The sequence below is a fragment of the Nelumbo nucifera genome, chromosome 6, assembly GCF_055504915.1.
Source record: "Nelumbo nucifera cultivar China Antique chromosome 6, China Antique-T2T, whole genome shotgun sequence".
Classification (NCBI taxonomy): Eukaryota; Viridiplantae; Streptophyta; class Magnoliopsida; order Proteales; family Nelumbonaceae; genus Nelumbo; species Nelumbo nucifera.
In genome coordinates, this window is record NC_142654.1 from 37,225,347 (window position 1) to 37,250,306 (window position 24,960).

Below are 24,960 nucleotides of genomic sequence, written 5' to 3' on the forward strand. Positions count from 1 at the left end.
AAGGTTTGGATATGAATTTGCATCCTCGGTACTAGCTGGTGTATCTCTTGTTTGGTGTTACATCTACAAACAAAGAAAATATAAATTAGATCTAAAAAAACAAATGAAACCTATCACATAATATTACACTTAAAAGTTAAAAAGGTAATGAGTTAGTTTACAATGTAGGATGTAACTAATGAAGTTGTGGTTAAAAGTAAAGAACACATCAAGACCAAGTAAGCCAAGCCCAAACCCCCTACCAAAATAAAAAATAATAATGTATAAGGTTCATAATGTTTATTAGAATGATAAGAAAATCTTATATGATACATTGATACTTTAGCGATTAAGCAAAATAGAAAATAGTAAATGGAAATGGCATTGGAGTTGAAGGTTTAATAAGAAAAGCAAAGCTTTCGGAATGGAGAAGAAAAAAAAACACTAGTCATATACTCATATTCCCCAAAACATATATTCAAATCCCATCTAATAAGAATCATAAAGATCCAAATTTGATGGTATATCTATTTGATATCTGATGAATATCAATATGCAAAACATAATTAACATATACTCAAATCTGACTTATTTACTTATTCAGATTTCCAATTCAAATCCATTTTGACTAACATATCAAAAAATTTATAAAAAATAGCATAAATATAAATTTTGATATAAAACAGAAAATACCATAAATGGAAAATATAAGTTCATTTAATCTCAAACCCAACTCTATTCTAAAGAACATGAATAAAATAACACTAGAGACATAAAATATTTGAATCAGATTAAGCAATATCAGAATTCGAAGTTTTGAACTGATTAATAAACAGATGATATTTTCAAATCAAATTACATAACTAAACATATAGTTGAATCTCACTTAAACAAATATTATTCTAATTCATTGCAGTCCTAAGCATTAGCCAAAGAAAGAAAAAAAAATCTTATTTTCTAATTTGTTCAATACAAACTACAAACTTCTCACCAATAGATCAAAAATAAAATTAAAAGAAAAAAGAGAAAAAAACTTGCAACCTCTTAGAACCAAAACCAGACAAGCAGCTACATTAGAAATAAGATAACATGTAGATATTTTAAGTCAATTGCATAGCTGCAATTAGTAGCTAGTCTATTAGCACATGCTTACATAAAAAATTAAGAGAAAAAAAAGGAACAAGGAAACCTCACCATAGAACCAAATTAGAATCACAGACAAAATCCAATACCCAACAGTCTGCTCCAAACCTATAAAAGTAGGAAAAAGAAAGAAATGATTAGTATAGGCCCAGTTACCACAAACTCGCAAGTGTTGGGTGGTTTGTTGGATGGCTAGCTCACTGCTGCAACTGAGGTAACAAAGGGGGAAAAGAAAAAAAAAATGAACAGAAAAACTAAAGACCAAACAGGAATTGAGACTTTACTCGAACTCTAAGAGAGTCAAAAAGAATTACAGGGAAGAACTGATAACAAAAGAATAAAAAGGGGAAAAGAAAAAAAAATACATGTACCTGAGTTGCAAATCCCGTCGGAATATCACTTGCCAATTCTAGAGCTTGCTACTTATTAATAGTCCTTCGGAGTATCACTAGCCAGTAGTCGATGGTCAGAGTATTGAGTATATCACTTTGGTTTCAGTCTCAAATGAAGCCAAGTGACTAAGAGGGTTTTGGGTTTTTGGAGTAGAATGTTGAGTGATTGAGAGGGAGACTGCTTGGAGTGGAATGTCGATTATCGAAGATTTTGGGTTTTAGCCTAATGTGGTAATGGCCTGTATAATTATTGATTTACCCCTAGAAGTTTGGTTATTTCAGTTCTAAATACCATAACCAAAACCCGAGGTTATAAAACTGACTTTTAAAAACCAAATAAAAACGTTTACCCAAAACAACAAAACCAAAATTTTGGTTTAGTTATTCGGTTTCAACCAAACTATGCTCGCCCCTAGATGTAAAGTTTTTTGTGAATCAAATTCAAGTTTGAGAGATAGCGAGGAAGAATCCAAGGTTGGACCTAAATTAACTACACTACAACTTACAAGTGTGAGATATGATGATTAGAAATGGGCTTGCAAGAACTGTTTTAAAAATCCGACTAAACCAGATGATTGGACTGTTCAACCCGGGAATTGGTCATGATTCTATGTCCAATTTTGGGTTGGACTACTTTTTTATGAAAAAAGAACTTCATTTTGTCAAAAAACCATTGATTCGGGTGATTAGACCACTAAACCATTCGACTCAGGCAACGGTTTGTGAGTTTTTTGTTGATATTAATAAATGTTAGGCATTATCAACCTCTCTCTCTCTCTCTCTCTCTTATATATGTATATATGTATGGGTTGTGGGTTGAACAGCTAACCCCAAAACAGTGGTCAAAGTGATTTTGTTTCCGGTCAATTTTTAAAACATTGCTTGCAAGGGAAGAAACAATATATGGAATATATGCAAAACACAGAGCATGAAACAAAGAAAAAAAATCCTTAGGTTTTACAGCATGAATCTAGAGCGGAATACCCAACTTGACACATTTTCCCATCTGCAAACAACAATCCTTAACTATCATGAAGTTATAATCTCAGGCCAGGTAATTTTCAAAATTTCATGATGGTCCAAATGTTTAGAAATTCCATTTTGTGTTATTAACCTTCAACTGAGTAAAGGTTGAAGGTTATGTTCTTGTCACAAGGTAGATGCTTGAAATTTTGAAGAATAATGGAGGGCAAAATTGAGAATAAAAGGGTAATGTTGGGTTCTAAAATGTTTATATATCACAAGGTGTTACATGTGAACTAATTAATTGTAAGGAAACATTAATGGAGTTAACCACAGGGGAGGATTTTATCATTTGTTAAAAACTTGGGGTATTTAAAAATAATTCTTAAACAATAAGGGTAGAATTAGTCAATTTCCTAAAACACGGGAGTACTTTAATAGATTTACCCATTTTTAATTTCACGGGACCACACAAAAAGTGGTATATCACCATGAAACCCACAACGTCCAACACTGATGAAGACAATTTGATTTCAAGTATCTCTTACAACCGAGAATGGACCTTACCAATTGAGCTAGCTAATGGCATAATGGGCAGTTGGCACCTACAACCAGTTAACCTACATACTCTAAAGACGCTAGTACATGGTATAGAAGTAAAAGGAGAAAAAAATAATCGAGTCCTAGCTAGTGTTATTTTCTTTTTTTTTTTCTTTTTGTTAAAATTGGGGATAAAAGGCCCATACATAGGTTTGCCTTTGTCAGCCCACCTATAACTTGGCTTTAGTTGCATGGCTTAAACACCAAGGCTATGTTTGGAAGTGCATAAATAAGGGCTTGTTCAAAATAAGTGTTTATTTGGGTCATTAAGCACTTATTGGTATTTGGGAAATAAGCCTGAAATAAGTGCTTATTTTTTAAGCCAAAATTTTCAGTTTTTTTTTAAGTGTTTATAAAATAAGCACTTATTCAAATTTTTCTTCCAAAATTATCCCTAGTTGAATTTTAAACTACCACTTATAAAGTACTTTTATAAAAGCGCTTTCATAAAAGTACTTTCAAAAAAGTGCTTTCATAACAGTACTTTTATAAAAGTGCTTTCATAAAAGTACTTTTATAAAAATGCTTTTATAAAAGTACTTTCATAAAAATTCTTTTATAAAAGTACTTTCATAAAAGTGTTTTTATAAAAGTAATTTAATAAAAGTGCTTTCAAAGAGTATATTTTGAAAATTTGAAAGAAAATGAAGGAAAAAATAGTTATAAATGCTTATTTAAGTGCTTACTAGAGAAATAGACTATCAAACACCCAATATAAAATAAATAAGCACTTGAAAAAGTTGGGTGCCAAAAGTGCTTATTCGAATAAGCACTTATTTTTAACTTAAGCACTCCCAAACATGGCCGAAGAATCTCTATTACCAATAAAATAAAATAAAGCAGGAACCTCCAATCATAAAAAGACTACAACCATTTCATTTTTGATACATTTATGGTGGTCTTTGGCTCATGGGTCAATTTCATTGTGGTTATTTCTAAAGAAGTGAGTCCACTCTTTTGAAAAGGCAAAGAAGTGGTTTTGAACAACAAAACGTAAGAACAAATGCCTTCTTCATTTCCATTTTTGTCGAACCATAAACTCAAAAAGTGTTTGTAAATGGCTTACGACCAGCACAAGACCTTACCAACCAGCTGGTTGGCACCTTGCAATCACTTTTTTTTTCTTTTGGTAATCTTCCTTTGTTTCTAATTCAACAAATTCTTAGACTGTATTTGGTTTAATATAAGATACAGTGAAAGAATAAGAATTAATACCCTAAATATAAGGCTTACTAAGAAGGAATTGAATGAAGAGAAATGTAGTAGTTCAAATTACATTTTGTGCCTTCACAATTAAAGAGTGGTCAAGTTAAAAAAGTGAGGTATTTTAGTTAAAATAAGGATACAATAAATGTTAATAGGATTTGAATAAAGAGAAATGTGGTCGTTCAAATTAAATTTTTGTCATTGCAATTAGAGAATGACCAAATTAAGACTTAATGAGTGGGATTTGAACGTAGAGAAATGTGGTTGTTTAAAATATATTTTTATCATTACAATAAGAAAATGACCAAATTCAAAAATTGGGATATTTTAGTCAAACAAAAGCTTCACATAGATATTATAGATATTATATACATGTATGCATTTAAGTTTGAAGTCAAAAGTTTTCTAGTGTGATAGAAACAAGTATAATGTTCCTAAATCACCATATATAGCTTAGTAATTTGTACATATAATAATACTAAAATTAATAAATTTTAACCTGAGCAACTAGCAAGATTAGTGAAAAAATTGGACCAACCAAAACTCAGTTTGAGTCCAACGAATCCCAATACAACCTGAGTGGAAGGATTGAGGATCAACAATTTGTTCTGATCAACTTCCAACCCCTATTGTCTACCATTACCCACGGGCGAGTTGGTTAAATTAGGTGGTTCTCAATGAGGGTGGGTTCAAACCATGCTAAATAATGTTGTAAAGATTCGGATTAGACACAAAACTGAAATGCTTGTGGGGTTGTAAGTCAAACGGTTTGACCATGAGTCAGATATTTAAAATATATTATATTTTTTCAATTGACTTAGATGGTTATTGGCATGTCCCAAACATCCAAAGTTCAAATTTCATTTTAAGCATTTTGAACGAATGTATGACTATGTTTGGTTGCAGTGCAATTTTATTTGCATTAATACAAATGGTATAGGAGTGCAAATGAAAATTACACAAATTTTGGTTTAATTTTGTTTTGGGTTTTACTTTATTTTGCTTTAGGTCTTATTTTATTTCATTTGTACTGCAATCAAACAAAATAAGATAAATTTGAAATAAAAATAAATTATAATTTACACCAAAATCATTTACACTACCATGATTTTGCATCAGTGCAAATAAATTTGCATTGCAACCAAGCACAGCCTAAATGTATTTAATAAAATCTATACACTAAAGAAGTAAAGATGCATATCTAAGCCAATAAATGCTCCCATCCAACAAAGGATTCAATAAAGCAAGTAGAGGTAGATAGTGGGGTTTCTCTGCTTCTCTAGAGCTTTTTTCCTTCTTGCCTCTGGAGTTTTCTGTTTTTCTCCATTGTTCAAGTTATTAGCAATAAAAAAGTTAATACTCTAGTTGCTTGTTTTCCCGGGTGAGTATCAGGGATATCAAATCGATAGGTAATAGGAGAACTTCTCTAACTTGCAGCAATGAACAATCTGGGGTTGAAGCGAAGGAGGACCCAGATAAGCAAAGTTCAACGTGGAGGAAAGCTCTGGTCTGCAAGATCCTTACCACAAAGAACACCTATCATAAAGGCCTAAAAACCATGCTCTACTAGGCTTGGGAGAAAAACAACGGTATGACGACGATTAGTGATAGAATCGACAATCGCTTCATCATTTTTGTGACATAGAACAACTACTGAAGAAATTCCTGGAAAGAGGAACATGGTCCTTTGCAAACCAACTCATCATCTGTCAACAATACAGTCTAGGTATGAGCATCCAGGAAATCCCATTGCGTCATTGTAACTTTTGGATTCAACTCCGCGGTTATCCTATTGATCAACAAACAGAAGCAATGGCTCGAAGGTTTGGAGCATTGGCTGAAAAGGTGTTACAGGTGGCACCTTGCGAGACAGAGACCAAGAATGGTGGAATTTTATTCATGTTCAAGTGCGCATAAACATTCGTAATTAAGAGGCTAAAATTAGGAAGCTCATTGTTCAGGAGAAGCCTACCACCTTTGTGGATGGAGTTCAGGTATGAGCGGCTTCCTTTAATCTGTTATAAGTGTGGAGAAGTGTGACATGATGATCATAACCGTCCCTCCAAAGATGATGAAGCCTTCCCATCAAGAGATGAAGCTAAAAGCGAAAATGATGAATCATTTAATGAAAAGATTATGAAATATTGTCCAGAAAAGCCGAGACCATGGATGAGAGTAGAGTTCCACCTTAAGAAAGAAAACAGAATCAAAATATCAGAGGCAATGGAGCACAGGCGATCACCGGAATACTACAGCAAAAGAGTGAACTCCAACGAAGATGAGTCGGCGATGAGCAAGGTGGTTAGACGTTCCTCCATGCCAACCTATGACTGTACTGACAAAAGAGGCAAGAATACTTTAGGGCAGACAATGATAACAAATGCCGGGCTGGGGACGAAACAAGCTGTTATGAGGGCCCCACCAATAGAAGAATCAGGGGACAAGATCACTAATATAGAAACATGCAGAAGGATTACAGTGAAAATCATGATTTGGATCTGCTAGGGGTTAGGGCAACCCCCGACAATTCGAGCCTTAAAAGATATCTGATCTCATGCCCCAACTTTGATCTTTCTCATGGAAACAAAAGTACAATCAAATAGATTCTTGAGAATGTTAGAAAGAATGGGTTTTACTAATTCAATTGTGGTTGAGCCTGAGGGCATCTCGGGTGGTTTGGTCCTAGCGTGGCAAGATACCATAAAGGTAACTAAAATTTCCTCTTCAAAAGACCTTATCGACACAAGCATTGAAATTGGTGGTTATCCAATCGGTTGGTGGGGGTCTTTCATGTTTGGTGCTCTTGATAGACATAAAAGATGAATTCAGTGGAATCAGCTCCAAAGTTTGCAGAGGCGATCGTGACAAGAATTTCTGAGGAGGACAGATTCCGGTTAGTAAACAATTAACAGAGGAAGAGATCATGGCAGCGGCCTTCTCCATCAAAACCACTAAAGCACCAAGAATATTGGTCGATACGCCCAGACGTGGTTAAGTTAGACATATAGCAGGGTCATATGAAGCCTACGAGAGGTCTCAGACAGAGAGACCCGCTTTCTCCATATCTATTTATATGTGCAACTCAAGTCCTTTCTTCTCTCATAACAAAGGCTATTGATGAGGGATCTCTAAAAGGTATGGAGCTTTCTTGAAATTGTTCAATGTTATCCCACCTTTTGTTTGCAGATGATAGTCTCATTCTGTTAAAGGCTAACATTGCAAACTGTATGAAAAATCAAAGAAATTTTAGCTTCATATGTTTTCTAGCCAATGTATTAACCTAAAGAAATCAGGCGTGATGCATAATTCAAATACGCATTTCAGGTTAACAAGAGTCATGTCTCGTATACTCAAGATAAAACAAGCGCAGGGAAAAACAAATTATCTGGGCCTTCCAAACCAGATTGGGTGCAACAAAAAGACAAAAGCTTTTAATAATTTATTAGACCATGTTGCATCTAAATTGAGAGGATGGAAAAGATCATTACTAACCCAGCAGGCTGGCAGAGAAACTCTAGTTAAAGCAGTCTCAACCGCTATTCCTAGCTACACCATGATCCATTTCAAGCTCCCAAAGAAGCTATGTAGTAAACTAATAAACAATCAAAATGCAAACTTCTTTTGGCAATTTAGTTTATTCCTCTAAGTAAAGAGTAGGGTGAAGATACCATTATTTAGGCCTTCAATGATTCAGGAGAGTACTCTGTTAAATCTGGATACCACCTGGCTTATCTTTCACAAGCCAACCACCCCTGCCCCAGTACAACAACAATGCAAAATTATCAGCCTACCCCTTCTTTGTGGAAAAAGATGTGGAGTGTTTGGATGCTCCCAAAGATCAAACATTTCTTATGGAGAGTGTATGCTAATGTTGTTGTTGTTCGATATATAGCTCCTGGTTGCTCGGGGATATCCGATGATACCACTTGCTATTTATGCAAAAACAACGAGGAGAGTATTATGCATGTTTTTTTATATTGTAATGTAGCTTGGGCTGCATGGCTGGCGAGTAATATGGGCATCAGATCGAGTGAAGTCTCTCACCAAAATTTCAATGCCTGGATTTTAGACTACTTTGAAAGCAATAACATTCCTCATCAAGACAGAGGTTTGTGGGTAGCTTCTTTGGTGTGCATGTGTTGGTTCATTTGGAAAGAGAAATGAAGCAATATTCAACAATTCTCTAGCTGACCCATTGCGAATTATGCATGGTCTCCTCTTCTTTTCTTTGGAAATTCCCCAACAGAAAGTCCTCAATTTCACCTGAACAGTTGTTACTAGTGATGCCTCGATCATACTTTGCAATGCAGCTTTTCAAAGTGACTCCTACTCTACAACCATCACCTTTGTTGTGTTTTGGAGTGAAGGCTCTCTATTCCTAGAAAAGGGCATTAAGGCCACTTGTGCCTCCCCTTTGGAAGCAGAGCTTCGAGCCATTAGGCTCACCTTGTGGATTTTGAAGTATGTAAGCTTGAGAAGGCCGGTCGTGGTGAAAATCAGACTCTCTGAAAGGCTATAGAAAAGATTCAAGCTACCCCAAGCTGCTTCGATTCATTGCTTCCGCTTGTTCAGGACATCAAGTCGTGCACAAGAAAGCACTAATCTATCTCCTTTGAATTCATTAAGAGGGAGCAAAACTCACTTCCTCACTTCATAGCAAAAAAGGTGCAAGAGTCAAATACAAGCTTTCAATGTACTACCGATTAGCAGCATCCTTGGCTTAGAGCCTTCTTCCAAGGCTCTCACCAAGATCTCTACCCACCATAATTTCTTTCCCATCTTTTTGTACCTTTCAGCCTTCTTCCATATACCTATACCTATAATAAAATTAAATGATAGTTTAACGCTGAGCCTTTCATCATTGATTGACTTTTCTTTCCATATTTTACCCCTTGTAGAGGTTATTAGGTTTTGTAGACTTATTGAGTCCCAACGCATGTCAGGTAACAACTTTTTTGACTTGTCAGTTTTTTAATTTCTTTCTTCCCTACAAGCTTCCTGATACACTTTGGATCCAATCCTTTGATTTTATTATGAACCCACACATTTTTTAACATGTGCAAAGTTTTTAACATCCATCAAACCTTATCAAGTCCCATGGTACATTTGAATTACACCCAAGTGTACTAGAGGTTCCATTTATGGATCCAAGCATCATGCCTATGTAAATATCAGAATCTTATGGTTTTTGTTGAGGGAGTTTAATGCTCTCCATCTTTCCGTAAATGTTTGACTTTTTATTTCCTCAAACCACCCTTATGAATTTATTAATGCCCTACTTTGTTATCTCTTTTCTTTTAATATTGTAAATGGATCGGGACCCGATTCAGCAAATTCGAATCCAAACCGATTATTGGATTTGAATTCGTATCTTAAGGTATTAATATTGGATTCAAATTAATCCAACTTTGCTTCAATTTTTTTTAAATAAAAAAATAAAAAGTTAATTACTTTTTAACTTTTCGAAATTTAATTGGATTTGGAGACCTAAATTTTGAATTTGAATCTTAATGGATTTGGATTGGATTCAGATTTAATCCAATTCTGCTTTAATTTTTAAACACATGAAAAAAAAAGGTTAAATTACTTTTCAACTTTCCAAAAATCCAATTGAATGTGAAGACCTCATATTTGAATTCAAATCCGAACATACTTGAATTGAATGTGGATTTAATCTGGTTCCACTCTAATTTTTCTTTTAATATATACAAAAAATAAAAAGTTTTTCATATGATCAACTTTTTTTTATTTCCTTAAAGTGCCCTTCTAAATTTGTTAATGCCCCACTTTGTTATCTCTTATCTCTTAATTCTTAAGGTAATAAATGGATTGGATGTGGATTGGGTCCAATAAAATCTAAATAGATCCAATTATTGGATTAAAATTTAAATCCTAATCGATTTGGCTTGGCTACGTTTGGCAACATTTGTTTACGGTGTAAAATTCTATTGCCGGTTTGTTTTTGTTAGTGTTTGTTTGCAGTGAAAATCAATATCAATGTAAAACTCCACTTCCAATTTAGATTTATTAGTGTTGATGGAATTGAGTTTTACATCTTAGATCAATGTAAGTAGAGTTTTACATCGATAATCATGTTTTTCAAAGCACAATGGTTCATAGATTTTAAACCATCAATGTACTCCATCGATGGAGTTTTACACCGCAAGCAAACACAATCATTGGATTTGAAGACGTAAAATTCAAATTCAAATCCTAATGGACTCGGATTGGATTCAGATTTAATTTGATTATGCTTCAACTTTTAAAATACAAAAATATTAAAAAGTTAATAACTTTTCAACTTTTTGAAATCTAATTGAATTTGAAGACTTCAAATTAGAATTCACCTAAATTTTGGACTTTAACAATCTGTGATTGATTATTGATTGAGTGCTTAATAATCAATCTACTTTCTAAATATGAGAATATTTTCCGTGTTTTCTTTTAATGAAGAAAAAAATAATAATTTATTATTTTGTTTAGTCTGCGTTTGGTTGTGGTGTAAATCTAAATTTACACCAAGCAGTTTTACATTGATTGAATGTTGAGAGTATAAAAAGGGAATATCGAACCGATATTTACATTCACCGTGTTTGGCTGAACAATGTAAAATATAAGTTGGACTTTTACAAATGTTTGGAGAATAACCATCGATGTAAGTCTCTACCCTTGTTTAAATAACGGTCGTTGGGTTTGTAGGATCTGTACAGAAGATACAATGGGAAAATACTCTGCATATAAACTCTCATGTCTTCATACAATTTGCAATAATTAAATTTGCAGATATCAGATCAAAACCCCACCTCGGAATTTCACTGAGAAGCTGACTGACATCGTCAATGCGACCATAGGCAACATAGTTTGCTATCAAAGAGGATACAATGATGGATAGGATTGGAATCCAGATTTAATAACGTTAGTGAAGTGTTCGTTGATGGAATTGGGTGACCTTGTAGAGAACTGTTTTGTAGTCCATAAGGGCTTTTTATGGGGAACCCTTTTCAATGGAGGCTCAAATGATAGAACCATAGTGAGATGGTTGATGCTTGTGCTGTGAGGCATTTTGTCGAATAGTTACGAACTGATTGAGGGTTCCAAAACCATCCAAGTGACAATGGTGACACTATTACAATTTTTTTTTTTTTTTTTAAGAACATATTTGCAGTTTAAGTTGAGGGAATATACAATACCTTGCATCGAATCGCTTTATAGCGTGTTCAACAGTTAGAGACAGAAAAGAAACAATGGTGGAAACTTTGATCCTCCGATAGAGTGCTGAGAAATTGTAATTAAAGTTTCGGGTTGGAGACATACACTAAAACTCAACCATCAAAAAGCAAATGGGTTGTTGAATGGCAGAAACTTTGATCATGTCTTCCATTACCCTATTCAGCGGCATTTCCTCCATCTCCCATTTTGGGTCCTATGCAGTAATAATCAAGCTGCTTCAGGTTTTAGAGGCAAGTATAAATATGCCATTTGTTGGCTTTATGATTTGAATTTGAAGGCACTCCACCTTAGACCAAGACCTCGACATATGGTAGACTCTTATCAGTGGCTAGCTTTAATGGGAGAAGCACCGAGGAATTTGTGCTTGGGTAATTCCTAGAGACTCCATCAGGCCGGAAAAGCAGGGATGAAACGACGAAGCAACAATGGAAAAGCAACAACACTGGCGAAGCAGCTTCAACGACGAGCTTCAATGCACCATGGAGAAACAGCAACACCGGTGAAGGAGGGATGAAATAGAGCAGGAAGGAGATAGAGAAGAGAGACATTATTACGAGTGGGAGTACTTTTACTTTGATGGGAGAAGCAAAGAGGTTTTACATTGATTTTTTCAATGTATTTTTTACATTGATTATCGGTATAAAAACCTCTCAAAATGGAATTTTACATCGATCTTCGTTGTTCTTTTACATTCTATCCAAACATCCGCAAAATCGAACCGAAGTATAATACTACACCGGTCCGACATTTACACCGCAACCAAACGGAGCCTTAATTTTTTTTTTCACATGACAAATTGGTCAAACTTAGAGTGCATACAACATTTATATGTTTTTAACGCTATATGCACGTGCGCCCTTCCGCTACCGCTACCGAAAAAAAAGATGCATATATAAGCTGTCACGATTTCAAATCTCACAATTGATGTTTTAAGTTTTTAAGCATTTGCTGACCCGAGCAGGTCATTGAAACCGGTTGGATCGTCAAAACCCGATCGGTTTTTAACGGTTTTACCGTTTTTTTCAGAAATTTGAAACCTGGTGTTTAAAAAACCGGAATGACCTGCGGTTCCCGGATAACGGTCCGACCATCAGGTCCAGACCGGGTCTAGAAACATTAGCATTGGGCATTGGCAGAGAGGCATCGGAAATTCGAACAAGGGGTTATTGCCAATTCGAGAACTCCCATAGATGCCCTACAACAAATAGAAAATCCTTTCTTCCCAAAAAACGGTCATGAAACCAAAAATCCTCTCAACCGCTACGCGCAGCTCTGCAACTAGGGCACGAAAGGATCAGCGACCTTACACCTAAAAGCGTTTGTTTCTCTGTTATTTTCCCTTTGTGATCTGTTTTTCCTTCTGTTTGCATCAGATCTTTTGACTTCTTCTCTCGTTTACCTTTGTTTTTTAGTAACTCTTCGAGGTTAGGGGCGGAAAAGCCATGGTCAGTCGGAAAAATGGCGTTACTTTTCCATGATTTTGCCCTAATTAGAACTTATTCAACTCAAATCCACCTGGGGTATTTGACACATTAGACATAGTCTCGTCGATTGTAGTTTCAGTGCCGTTTTTTTATTCTTTTGGCATCTCCATTGTCATTTCAGTTGTATTGAAATTGAACAATCTCATTGAGTCTGCTAAACCCGTCTAATGAATACGCGAGGTAGGTATCCACCCGGGATCGGTAACGGTCGCGGTGGAAACGTTAACGCAAACCCTAATTTTCAAGCCAGAAACCCTCAACAACAGTATGTGCAGAGGAGTACCGTGCAAAACCCGCAGCAGTTTCAGCAGCAGCAGCAACAGCAGTGGTTGAGAAGGAATCCCATGGGGACTGAATCTGGTTCTAACGAAGTTGAAAAAACAGTACAGTCGGAAGCTGTTGATTCGAGGTACGAGTTTTCCTCTTTTTCTTACTCTATTTTTCCTGCTTTTTACAAATTTTAAATTTCTTTTCTGTTCAGTATCAATTCCTTCGTGAAATTCCATCAGTTTCGTATGGAAAGAGAAGGGAAGGGCAGTTTTGCATGAAACAGGATTGGGCTTATGGTTACCTCATCTAGACTTTATTAGTTAAAGTGCTTAAATAGTTTCCCTATGTTAGTAAGGGGCTGCATACTTTTACTTCCAAATTTTGCTCCTCCCATGCAAACAAAACAAATTTAAAATTGAATGTTTGAAACAAAAGTAAACCAGAATTTGCACTCAGCCCATTTGCACTTCCACATATTTGTATTTTGCACCCGTACAAATTTAATTGTCATTATAAATCATTTTGCTTCCAATTTTTCTCTTCCCAAACAAGGTAAACAAATTTAGACTTGAAAGAAAAGTAAACCAGAATTTGTACTTTCATATATTTGCCTTTTGAACCAGTGTGTAATTTGCATTGCTAACAAATGGAGCCTATGCAATTATCTGGTCACACTGAATATATAAGTAAAACAGTATATACATAAGGCAAGGCAGTGTTTATAAAAACGAAAAAGAATTTCTGATTCTAATGTATGTACGTATGGTGAAGTTCCAGGCCACATTACGGGGCTAACAATTTAGAACCTTTTCTTTTTTCAAAACAATTTAGAACTATTTAGATTTGAATGATGAAGAAATGAGGCTGTACTCGGTTCTGTTCAAATATATGTTTGACATAGAAAATGGTCGATATTCTTTGTTGGTTTCTTTCATGGAATCTAATGTCTGACTCTTTTAAACATAGAGATCACCTCTTTAGTCTTTACAGAGGTTCACATCACTCCAAGAAGGGTAATGATTGAAATAAGGGAGAACAAGAAGGAAATTTAAGCCATGATAGTGTAGTTTATTGAAAGATAATTAAGAATTGCGTTGCAATAAGTAATTTAAACCATGAATATGAAACAAAGGAATTGCATTTTATGGTCCTTGGAAATTTCCATCAAGAAAATTGAAAAAAAAGCTCGATTGTCACTTAGTAGAGAGAAATTGTATTTTGATGACAAAAAGATGTAGAGTTTTCAGTCACAATTCTGGTGACATATTAGAGATTCTGGTAGCTCCATTATGATCCTTGTGTCACATGTTCTGTGAGTTTTTTCATCCCTCATGAGTGATGATACTTCATGTCTGCTTCCTTAAAACTTTGATCAGATCAATTTGGTTTTATATCAAGGAGTTGGACCTTCTTTCTTTTTTTGAAGAATAAGGTAAGGTATTTCATTAATATTTAAAATCAATACAAGGGAAATCCCTGTACAATGAAAACAGACCCAATACACCTGAAGTTAACAACAACTATATATTTCTTACAAAAATAAAATCTTGATAAAAAATAGAACTTGTGTGTCTTTCTAATTCTGAATGGAGAGTGATTTTCCAACCATGAAAACACCATTCCCAAAATCTTAAACCTCTTCTTTTGTTCTCTGACACTGTTCAAAAATTCTGCTATTTCTTTCACACCACACTACCCAGAAAACTGCTGTGGGAAGGATGCTCCAAGCTACTTTTCCAGCTTTGCTTAACCCTCTTACGTACCAATCTCCTTGGAATGCATGGCATAGTTTGTACATAAATCATTCTTTTGGTCAATTCCAATGTTCTTGTTGGTTACATAAATCAGTTTCAGTTAAAACCTTGTTGGTTAGTAACACTGATGCTTTCATTCTAGAATCTGATGGTTGTGGGTGAGGCCACATGTAGCTATTTTTCTTTGATTCAGATTCATTTATGCTTCATCTATACTTGTAGGCATGGAATGCATCATCCTTGAAATCTATAAAGGTGTCTCATGCAACTTCCCATGTTAAGGGTTCTGAAATATCTGTGGAAGAATTTTAAATATTACATAATTTGGGTGGAACGTTGATGGTGTTTTGAATTTCCTAATCAGTTGAGAACTTTAGATTATAAACACATTAGAATTTGGTCAAGTTGAACAAATTTAGGTTGAATTTTTGCACTTCCATCACAAGACCAAGATAGCCTAAAAAATGCCTAAACCTTTTTCTCTTTGTATTTTCTAGAGATTCCTGGAAAGTTTAGTAGAAAACAACAGCTGCACTTCTTTGAATTGAAAATTGTATGTACTTTTCTTATATTCTTTTGCTATGAGATTTCTTAAATTATTAAAAAAGGGAGGAAACACTACTTACAAAAGGAATACATGTTCATTATATATCAACATATGTAGAAGAGTTTAGCATGTCTTTACTACTTTTTATTTAATAATGCCTCATCATCATCTAAGCCTTGTCCCAACCATATGGGGTTGGTTACATGAATATTGTTTCACCATTTCATTTTGTTTGGTGCCATATCCATTTTTAAGTTGTCATCCCTTAAATCATTTCTTAATACTCCAATACCTAATTAACCCATATCCACGGGTTGAAGTGAAAAGATTTTATTTAACAATTCCAAATTTACGAATCTATGAGATATTGGAAAAGATGAAGTGAATCCACTGGACACATGTCAGAATGTTGGAATGTGATTTTGGCAAGTAAATTACCAAAAATAACTTTCTATTTGTAACTTGAATATTTTCTTTCTTTATTTTTTATGCCAAATAACTGAAGTTCACTTTGGTTGTAAAAAATGGGCTGAGGCTCATATGAAACTTTGCAAAAACAATAGAGCTAACAAACATGACCTCTTGAACAGAATATAATAAAGATCTGTAACCAGATAATGGAAGTCCAAGCCCCTTATAAAAGTTGTCATTTTTCCAGACGAAGCATTGGTGTCCCACCATCTGGGACCTTTGGGGCATCTAGGTGGTCATTCCTTGATCCCTTGGCCTGCACATTAACTCTGCATATTGTGCCACACCCTATAAGAACCAGTGCTAGCATCTGAAACTATTTGAGATTGGCAAACTTTTTCACTTTGCAGTTTCACCTAGCAAACAGAAGCATTCTATATAATTATGGAGAAATTGTTACTTATCAAATAAATTATTGGAGAAATTGTTTTTATGTCCTTCATCCAAAAAAAAAAGGTTGTTCTTATGTCCAAGTGCTAGATGTGGATAAGCCACCCTTAACTTTTGAAATCCATTCTGGACTTCAGTTTTGGTTGCAGTTAGTGCATCTAAGTCTTATATTTATTTTTGTTTCCTTTGCCCAAGGATTGAAACTTTTTCTTTTGCATTCTTTTTAATCTTAGTTCTCAAGATTGGAAGGCGCGGCTGAAGATACCTCCAACTGATACACGTTACAAGACAGAGGTATGAAATTTAAATGATTATGAAACTTAAATGAAATGTGAATCTCCTTCTTGATGTATCCATGTTAACTGCTCCAAAAACCTTTTTGACTGGGATGAGAAAGTCTCCTAGTTCCCTACTTTACTTAGTGGGGATCTGGATGTTCTTCTCTGGTGTGTCTCCTCAACAAGGGACAATGCATATCAGCTCTGGTCCAACCTAGTAGTGAGTTGTTGACCTGGATGATCATCACTTGGGCTCATTTGGATACCAACAATCTAGGCCCCACCCCCCAAATTGCAAGCTTGTGTAAATGAATTATCCTTGTGGTTCACCTGAACCATGAAGAAATGGAAGGGTACATCAGTCACAAGCTTGAGTGCAGTCCCAGTATTGTTATTGCTTTTGGTGCTGGAGGTTGTTTTATCTTTTTATTGTCATAGTTATTGTTGCTATTGCTGTTATTATTTGTTTATTGCTATATCTGTTTTCCCTTGATGAAATGTGTTATTTATGCTGTCACCGTTGGAGGTGGATTTATCTTCTTATTATCATTCTTATTGTTGGTATTGCTGTTTTTATTTTCTACTGCTACAACTATTTCTCCTGAAATAAATTTACAAGGAAAAGTACATTAGGCCTTTTTAGTTGGTCAAACTATGATGATGGGAACTTAGTTTTACAGATTAATTGATGTTATTATTTCATAGTATGTACTTATTTCTGTATGTATCCTAATTTGATTTTCTTGTATTTCCAGGATGTTACAGCTACTAAAGGAAATGAATTTGAGGACTATTTTCTGAAGCGTGAGCTCCTAATGGGAATCTATGAGAAGGGGTTTGAAAGACCTTCTCCTATCCAGGAAGAAAGTATTCCTATTGCTTTAACAGGAAGTGATATTCTTGCTAGGGCTAAAAATGGAACTGGGAAAACAGCTGCATTCTGCGTTCCTGCATTGGAAAAAATTGATCAGGACAACAATGTTATTCAAGGTGCTTACCTTTACACTTAGTTACATTCTTTTAAAGAAAAAACTGAGCTAGTTAATTATCAAAAAAAAAAAAACTGAGCTAGTTGTGCAGGTTTTTCCTGATAGTGTTCTGACAAGAATATTTTCTAGTTAGAGACTTGGAGTAATTTGGAATGCTTTCTTCTATCCTGGAAGAAAGTATATTAATCAGTAATCACTTAAACTAGAAATGGTATTTGCACTAGAGCTAAACTGGAAAATTTTATTCTGTTTCCTGGCATCCAGAAAAAAAAGCAACCAAGGTAACAAATGTACACACGGCTATGAAATATTAGGCTGATTCATTCATAGAAATGGCAAGGGCACAATTGAACATGCTGTCAAACATTGAATTTATGTTAAAATTTGAAGTATCTGACATGATATGGCACCTAGTGAGGTTCAATAATAAGTAAGAAAGGTCGAGCTTGTTCTATAGTTTTGGTGCCCGTTTGGGAGGGCTGAAGTATTGGCTTCTGGCTGCTTGTGTGTGGGGTCCACACAGACAGCCTATAAGCTATATTTGGTGAAAAATCCGGAGAGCCAAATTAGCTGTTGATTGGCCAGTTGAAGAGCTGTCTTCTTTAGCCTCTTTGAATAGCTTATTCGTGGTGTGTTGGCAAGATTATCTGACCTCTCTGATTACCAAGGCAGTTAAGCCAGTTGTCAAAAAACATAGCTTATGTTATTTATGCACCCGAGCCAAAGCAGCTGAGTCAAAGCTTATTTTCAGCTCAGCCCTCCCAAACAGGCCCTTGGTGATCATAGAAGTGCTTATTTTGGCTGTTATGGATATGAGGCTGTTCCTGGGTGAGCATTTTCTTGCTTTTACCTATATGAGCAGGCAGGAGTCAGTAAGCTCTTTCCTTCCATAATTGGATTTTTCTAATGAACCAAATGGAGCCTAGGTTTCCATGAGTTCTTAAATTTTGTTATAGTTATGTTGTTTAGCTAAGTGTAAAGCATCTATTTGTGATATGTAAATTTAATTGCATCAGTATTTCTCATGGATAAGTGGGTGGTGTTACTTTGTTACATTGATGCAGTTGTTATATTGGTCCCAACACGAGAATTGGCTCTTCAGACATCACAAGTCTGTAAGGAGCTTGGGAAGCATTTGAAGATCCAAGTCATGGTCACCACTGGAGGAACTAGCTTAAAGGATGATATTATGCGTTTGTATCAACCTGTCCATTTGCTTGTTGGGACTCCTGGCAGGATACTTGATCTTGCAAAAAAGGGTATTTGCATCTTGAAATATTGCTCAATGCTTGTTATGGATGAGGTATAAATATTCAAAACAAATACTTGATTTGTGTTTGCTGACAAAATTAGATTTTCTGTACTCATGCTAATTTTATATGTTGTCTATACCTCTATTGTTTATGATGTTCTGTTTTTTCTTTTTATTAATGATAGTTGATGGGTTAGTCATTAGTGTGCAAGAAACTTTGTGGTGAAATAGTGCTATTATATAGTCTTCTACTGATGTTGGTCATCTCAATTCAACTCATTAGAACCTTGCTCTAAGTATTTGGGGTTGGCTACACCAGGGGTATAATGGGAATTACAAAAATTGTTTAAAATGTTAAATTAGTTGCCAACCCCCACCACCTTCTAATAGATGACATGGATTAAGCGGTGAAAGAAATGATCTTCACCACTTAACCTATTTCCACCGCTAGATATCAAGTAATTAATTGACCCATTTGGTGGGTTTGTATAATTGGTGTGTTTTCACTGCTGGAGTTATTTGGTGTGCCATATCATGATGTCTCCACAACACCACCCTTTCTTTTCTTCTTTTCCTATGACCCCTATATTTTCTGATTTTTTTTTTCTTTCATCTTTTCCTTTTTTTAGTCAATATTTTTCATGTTTTATGTTGATTTCCCATGTTTTAATATGGAGTTTATGCTTTTTGAATGAAGATTATAGATTATTACTAGTGAAAGATGGTTTCTGGTGAAGGGGAAAAATGGGGGAGTGGAGGAAATAGATGAAAAACAGGGGTGAGAATGATAAACCTGTGGAATTAAAATCACAAGGTGATCTTCAGAGATGATCTAATGGGTTAGTAAATGGACAAGAATTGTAGACGGGAGGATCCTGTGGTTGACATGGCAGTTAAAATGAGGCTAAAGGTGGATAAGGCCAAGGAGATGGACCCTTCACCTAAGAGAGGCAATGATAAATGGGGGTAAAAGAAGGAAGAAGCTGAATGAAGTTGAGAAACTCTTAAACGATGTTGATGGGGATAAGGAATTTGGTGCGGGGGGGGGGGGGGAGAAAGGGAGGTTTGTAGTTAGTTAAAGGCTAGGGGACTTTATTAGCCTTGACCATGAAGATTATTAGCTGGAATGTGAGGGGTCTAGGGAGTGCTACAAAGAGGAGAGCAATAAAGGAAGTGTTGGGAAAAGAAAAACCTGGCCTAGTGCTGATCCAAGAGTCTAAAATTCAGGAGGTTGATAATAAATGGATTAAGGAATTCGGGGAGAAAGGAACATAAGATGGAGCTTTGCCCCTTCTTGGGGAGCCTTGGGGGACATAATCATCGTCCGGAAGGAGGAGCCTTGGGGGACATAATCACCGCCCGGAAAGAGGAAACAATGCAGCATACTGAGGAATTGGTGGGCAAATTCTCAGTCTCAGTAAAACTGAGGAATGTACATGATTGGTTTGAATGGGTACTTGCAAACGTCTATGGGCTAAACTCATATAGAGAGATAAATTTGTTCTGGGAGGAATTGGCAAATATTAGAGGGCTATGGGGGGGGGGGCTGGTGCTTAGGGGGAGGTTTTAACATAATCAGATATTTGGAAGAAACAAATGGGGGGTAGAGGAAGGGTCACTATGAGTACGAGGAAATTCTACGAGTTCATAGAGGATTTTGAACCGAAGGACTTTCCTCTCGGGCATTCTAGGTTTACTTGGTCAAACCTTCGGGCTAATCAAATCTGCTCTAAGCTTGATAGATTTTTAGTTTCTCTACATTGGGAAGAACATTGGACAGATTTGTTGGGAAGAACATTGCCTAGAGTTACATCAGATCATTAGCCAATTTGCATGTTTCAGAAGAGATTTGATGGAGGCCCGTCCCCTTTTAGGTTTGAAAACATGTGGCTTACCCATCCGGAGTTCAAAGTCAAAGTTAAGGAGTGGTGGGATATTCTGGTTCAACCACCTTTTTGGGAAGGCCAAAAGTTCTTAAAAAAATTGCAGTTTATCAAAGAACGAATAAAAGAGCGGAACAAATTGACCTTTGGGAGACTAGAGGAAAAGAAAACAAGTCTGATTTCTCAGATTGATAAAAAGATGGAGGGTCCCCTATCAGATAGTGACAGAGATTTGTGGTGGTCTATGAAGAAGGAACTAGAGGTTACTCTTCTCAGAGAGGAAATTTGTTGGAAATATATGTCTAGGTAGAAATGGATCAAGGAAGGTGATGGTAATACGAGATTTTTTTTTTCATGCCATTGCAAATGGCAGAAGAAGAAAGAGCCTAGTTACTTCCTTGAGCTTGGGGGAGACTGAGATTACTGATCACATTGAGATAGCCAAGGCCATTGCAGATCACTTTAGGTCAATCTTTCGTAGACCACTTAATAAGAGTTGGTCAATTGAAGGTCTTGATTGGGAGACTTTGGGAAATGATCAAGTATAGATCTTGGAGAAAAGATTTGAAGAGGAGGAAATTAAGGAAGCACTTTTTTCAATGGACAGATCTAAAGATCCAGGGCCCGATGGCTTTACAGTGGCTTTCTACCAGGATTGTTGGGAGATAATCAGAGTTGATTTAGTCAGAGCCTTTAGGGAATTTCATAGGAGGGAAAAATTAGCTCGGGAATGAACTCAACTTTTATAGCTTTGGTTCCCAAGAAAGTTGGTGCTGCCCACCCCAAGGATTGTCATCCCATCATCCTGGTTACGAGCATATATAAGATAATTGCTAAGGTTCTGTCCCTTAAAATAAAGAAGGTTCTTCCCTCACTCATTTCTCAGTTTCAAGGGGCTTTTGTTCAAGATGGGCAAATTGTAGATCAGTTCTTAATTGCCATTGAGTGTGTCGAGGCCCATAAGAGACTAAGGAAGAAAGGAGTTGTGGTGAAACTAGATGTGGATAAAGCTTATGATCTTGTGGACTGGGAGATAATTAAGATCATGAGAAGCTGTAGGTTTGGAGAGCTTTGGTGCAATTGGATCAAAGGGTGTTTGCAGTCTACTCATTACTCAGTTCTTGTCAATTGTTAGTGGTGGATTTCTTTGAAGGAATTAGAGGCCTCAGACAAGGTGATCCATTGTCTCCCTTCCTATTTACCCTGGTAGCTAAGGTGCTTAGCAAGCTGATTTTAAGAGCCAATAATATGTAGTTCATTAAGGGCTGGTTAGTTGGAGGGGATAGAATTTACGTAACTCACCTATAATTTGCAGATGATATTTTAATTTTCTATGAGGGGGACAATAGGTCTGGAGTGGAAAACTTGAAGCTGGTAGTGAATCTCTTTACGATGGTCTCCAACTTGAGGATTAATTGGAATAAAAGTGTTTTAGTTGGAGTTAATGTGCATGAAGATATGTTGGGGGATATGGCAAGTTTTTTAGACTATTAGAAAGGCAATTGGCCAATCAAGTACCTAGGGCTCCCTCCTCCCTCTTGGTGACAACCCCAAATCTTTGAATTTTTGGAATCTAGTGGTGGAAAGGTTTGAGAAGAGGCTTGCTGGCTGGAAGAGGAATTATATATTGTTGGGTGGAAGGATAACTCTGATCAAGTCTACTTTAGTGAACCTTCATGTCTATTTTATGTCGGTTTTTAGGATGCCCTAGGATATTGTGAGAAATTGGAAAAGATCATACTCGGGGAAGGAAAGAACTCACTTGATTAGGTGGGAATAGGTGTCGAAGTTGAAGGTAGGGGATTGGGAATATTAGATTGAAAAATTGGGCTTTATTGAGTAAGTGGCTTTGGAGGTTCCTGAGGGAGAGTGATAGATAGACTTTGGCACAAAGTGATAGCAAGCATTCATGGGATGTCAAACAATGGATGGGATGCTTGTCTCCATAAAGCTTCCTTGGCTTCTCTCTGGAAAGCCATCCATGATTGTCTTCTTGTCTTCCTCAATCACATCAGGTATGACTTGGTCTTGGGTCAAAAGATTAGGTTTCGGGAGGACATATGGGTTGGGGAAACCCCCTTATTGGATGTCTTCCCTTCTCTTTATGCTATTTCCAGCTTTAAAGGCAGGCTGGTGGCGGACTTCCTTTGCTCCTCTCCCTCTCCTTTTGGTCTAAATTGGAACTTGGGTTTCATTAGGAACCTAAGAGAGTCTGAAGTTCCCATTGTTTATGCTTTTCTCTCCTAGCTGAATTTTGTCGTTCTTGGGGATGGGGGTGTGGGTTTGGACCCTTAACTTGGCTGGGGCTTTCACTTGCAAATCCTTCTTCAATTCCCTTGTTGCTTCCTCTCCCTCCCCTCCCTCCTCTTTCCCATTGAAGGAAATCTGGTGTCCTCCCATTCCCCCTAGAGTGAGTGCCTTTTGTTGGGAAGTGTTTCATGGTCGCATTAATACTTGTGATAAGCTTCAAACAAAAAGGCCAAACTGGTGCTTGTTCCCCAATTGGTGCAACTTGTGCAAGGTTAATGGTGTGGCTGCTTTTCATCTTTTAATCTCTTGTCCATTTGTTGGCTGGGAGTGGTTTGCCTAATTTTTTGGTTGCAGGTGGCTCTCTTTTGTTAGCTTGGAAGGGCTGTTTTCCCCTTTTGTTTGTAGGTGCGCTACTAAAAGAGGTAGACTGCTATGGAAATGTACAAGGGCAACAGTTGTTTGGACACTTTGGGAGGAAAGAAACTCTAGAATTTTTGGGGAAAAGGAAAGAACTAAGGAAGCATTGGTTGAGGCCATAACCCTTCGAGTGGCTCATTGGGTTAAGACCTTGAGCTTGTTCTTAGATTTCTTCAGAGCTTGGGGGATTATAGTTGCCTCATCTTCTAGAAGACAAGTTGAAACAGTGGTCTGGTCTTGTCCACCTTGTGGCTGGTTGAAATTGAACTTTGATGGGAGCAGTGTGGGCAATCCAGGCCTTGCAGGAATTGGGAGAGCTATTAGGGATGAGGAAAGCAACATCTGTGCCTTATTCTCAGGTCTAGCTGGGCATAGTGATGTGGCATCTACAGAATTTGTAGCTCCTGTATTTGGGCTTGAGAAAGCTAAGGAATTAGGCCTGGAAAAGGCTAATTATTGAAGGTGTTTCTGTAACAGTTGTCAACTGGTTAAGGAAAGGGGAAGGAGTCTCTTGGCACCTAAGGAATGGCCTTAGGCAATTCAAAAGGCTCTGCAGGGATATGCTGATTTAAATTAATTGGGTTAGAAGATTGGCCAACATTTTGGCTGATAAAGGGGTACAAAGACAGTTCTATGTTTTGGGCCTATATTTAATATTTGGGGGTTTGGACATCTGGTGTCCTCTTTGTTTCCTTTGCAACTTCTGGTTGTACTGCTTTTTTTATTTCTAATGGAATCGATTTTCTGGGTGTAAAACAATAGGAGGTCTAGGGATTGGTAATTTCAAGAAAAGGAACATGGTTCTTCTAGGGAAGTGGTTGTGGAGGTTCTCTTTGGAAAGGGATAAATTGTGGACTAAGATTGTGGGTAGCATTCATGGGTTGGAAGACAATGGCTGGGATCCTGGAATCTTGGCAAGGGCTTCAACAGCTTCTCCTTGGAAATCCATCCACAATCTGCTTCCAGTTTTCTCCCCTTGGATCAGGTATGGTCTAAACTCTGGTAACCGAATAAATTTCTGGGAACATCTTTGGGTCGGGGATTCTCCTCTGAAAGACAAGTTTCCTTCCTTGTATGCTCTTTTGGACTTGAAAAATGAACCCATTTCTTCTTTCTTAGTCCCTTCAGCTTCCACTTCGGGCTTTGGTTGGAACCTTGGCCTATGTAGGGCAATTAGGGATACGGACTTGGATAGCCTGGTAGCTCTGCTAGCCTCCCTTGAGGGTGTCTTCCTAAACCCTGCTAAGGAAGACACCAGATTTTGGACCCTTTCTAGCTCTGGTACCTTTTCTTGTGCTTCTTTCTTTGAAACTTTAACTCAGCCTCCTACCCCCTTGGGGTTGTCCTTTCCAGTTAAGGAAATTTGGAGCAGACCTATTCCTCCTCGGGTGGGGTTTTTTTGTTGGGAAATTTTTCTGGAAAGAATCAATACTTTAGACTTACTCCAAAGAAAGAGACCCAA

At 36.7% G+C, this 24,960-nt stretch overlaps 1 protein-coding gene across 2 annotated transcripts in view; it reads left to right on the forward strand.

The window, feature by feature from the left end:
* Positions 1 to 12,654: 12,654 nt before the first annotated feature.
* LOC104608733 (DEAD-box ATP-dependent RNA helicase 8) overlaps positions 12,655 to 24,960 on the forward strand; it is a 41,012-nt gene continuing 28,706 nt past the window's right edge. The window contains exons 1-4 of one of the 2 annotated variants that reach the window (XM_010274806.3): positions 12,655 to 13,406; positions 16,663 to 16,723; positions 17,463 to 17,697; positions 18,761 to 18,999. In XM_010274806.3, coding sequence (XP_010273108.1) covers positions 13,165 to 13,406; positions 16,663 to 16,723; positions 17,463 to 17,697; positions 18,761 to 18,999 — 777 coding nt within the window. In that variant the 5' untranslated portion in view covers positions 12,655 to 13,164. The remainder of the gene's footprint in view (positions 13,407 to 16,662; positions 16,724 to 17,462; positions 17,698 to 18,760; positions 19,000 to 24,960) is intronic. The other variant, XR_737146.3, reaches the window with a different exon arrangement.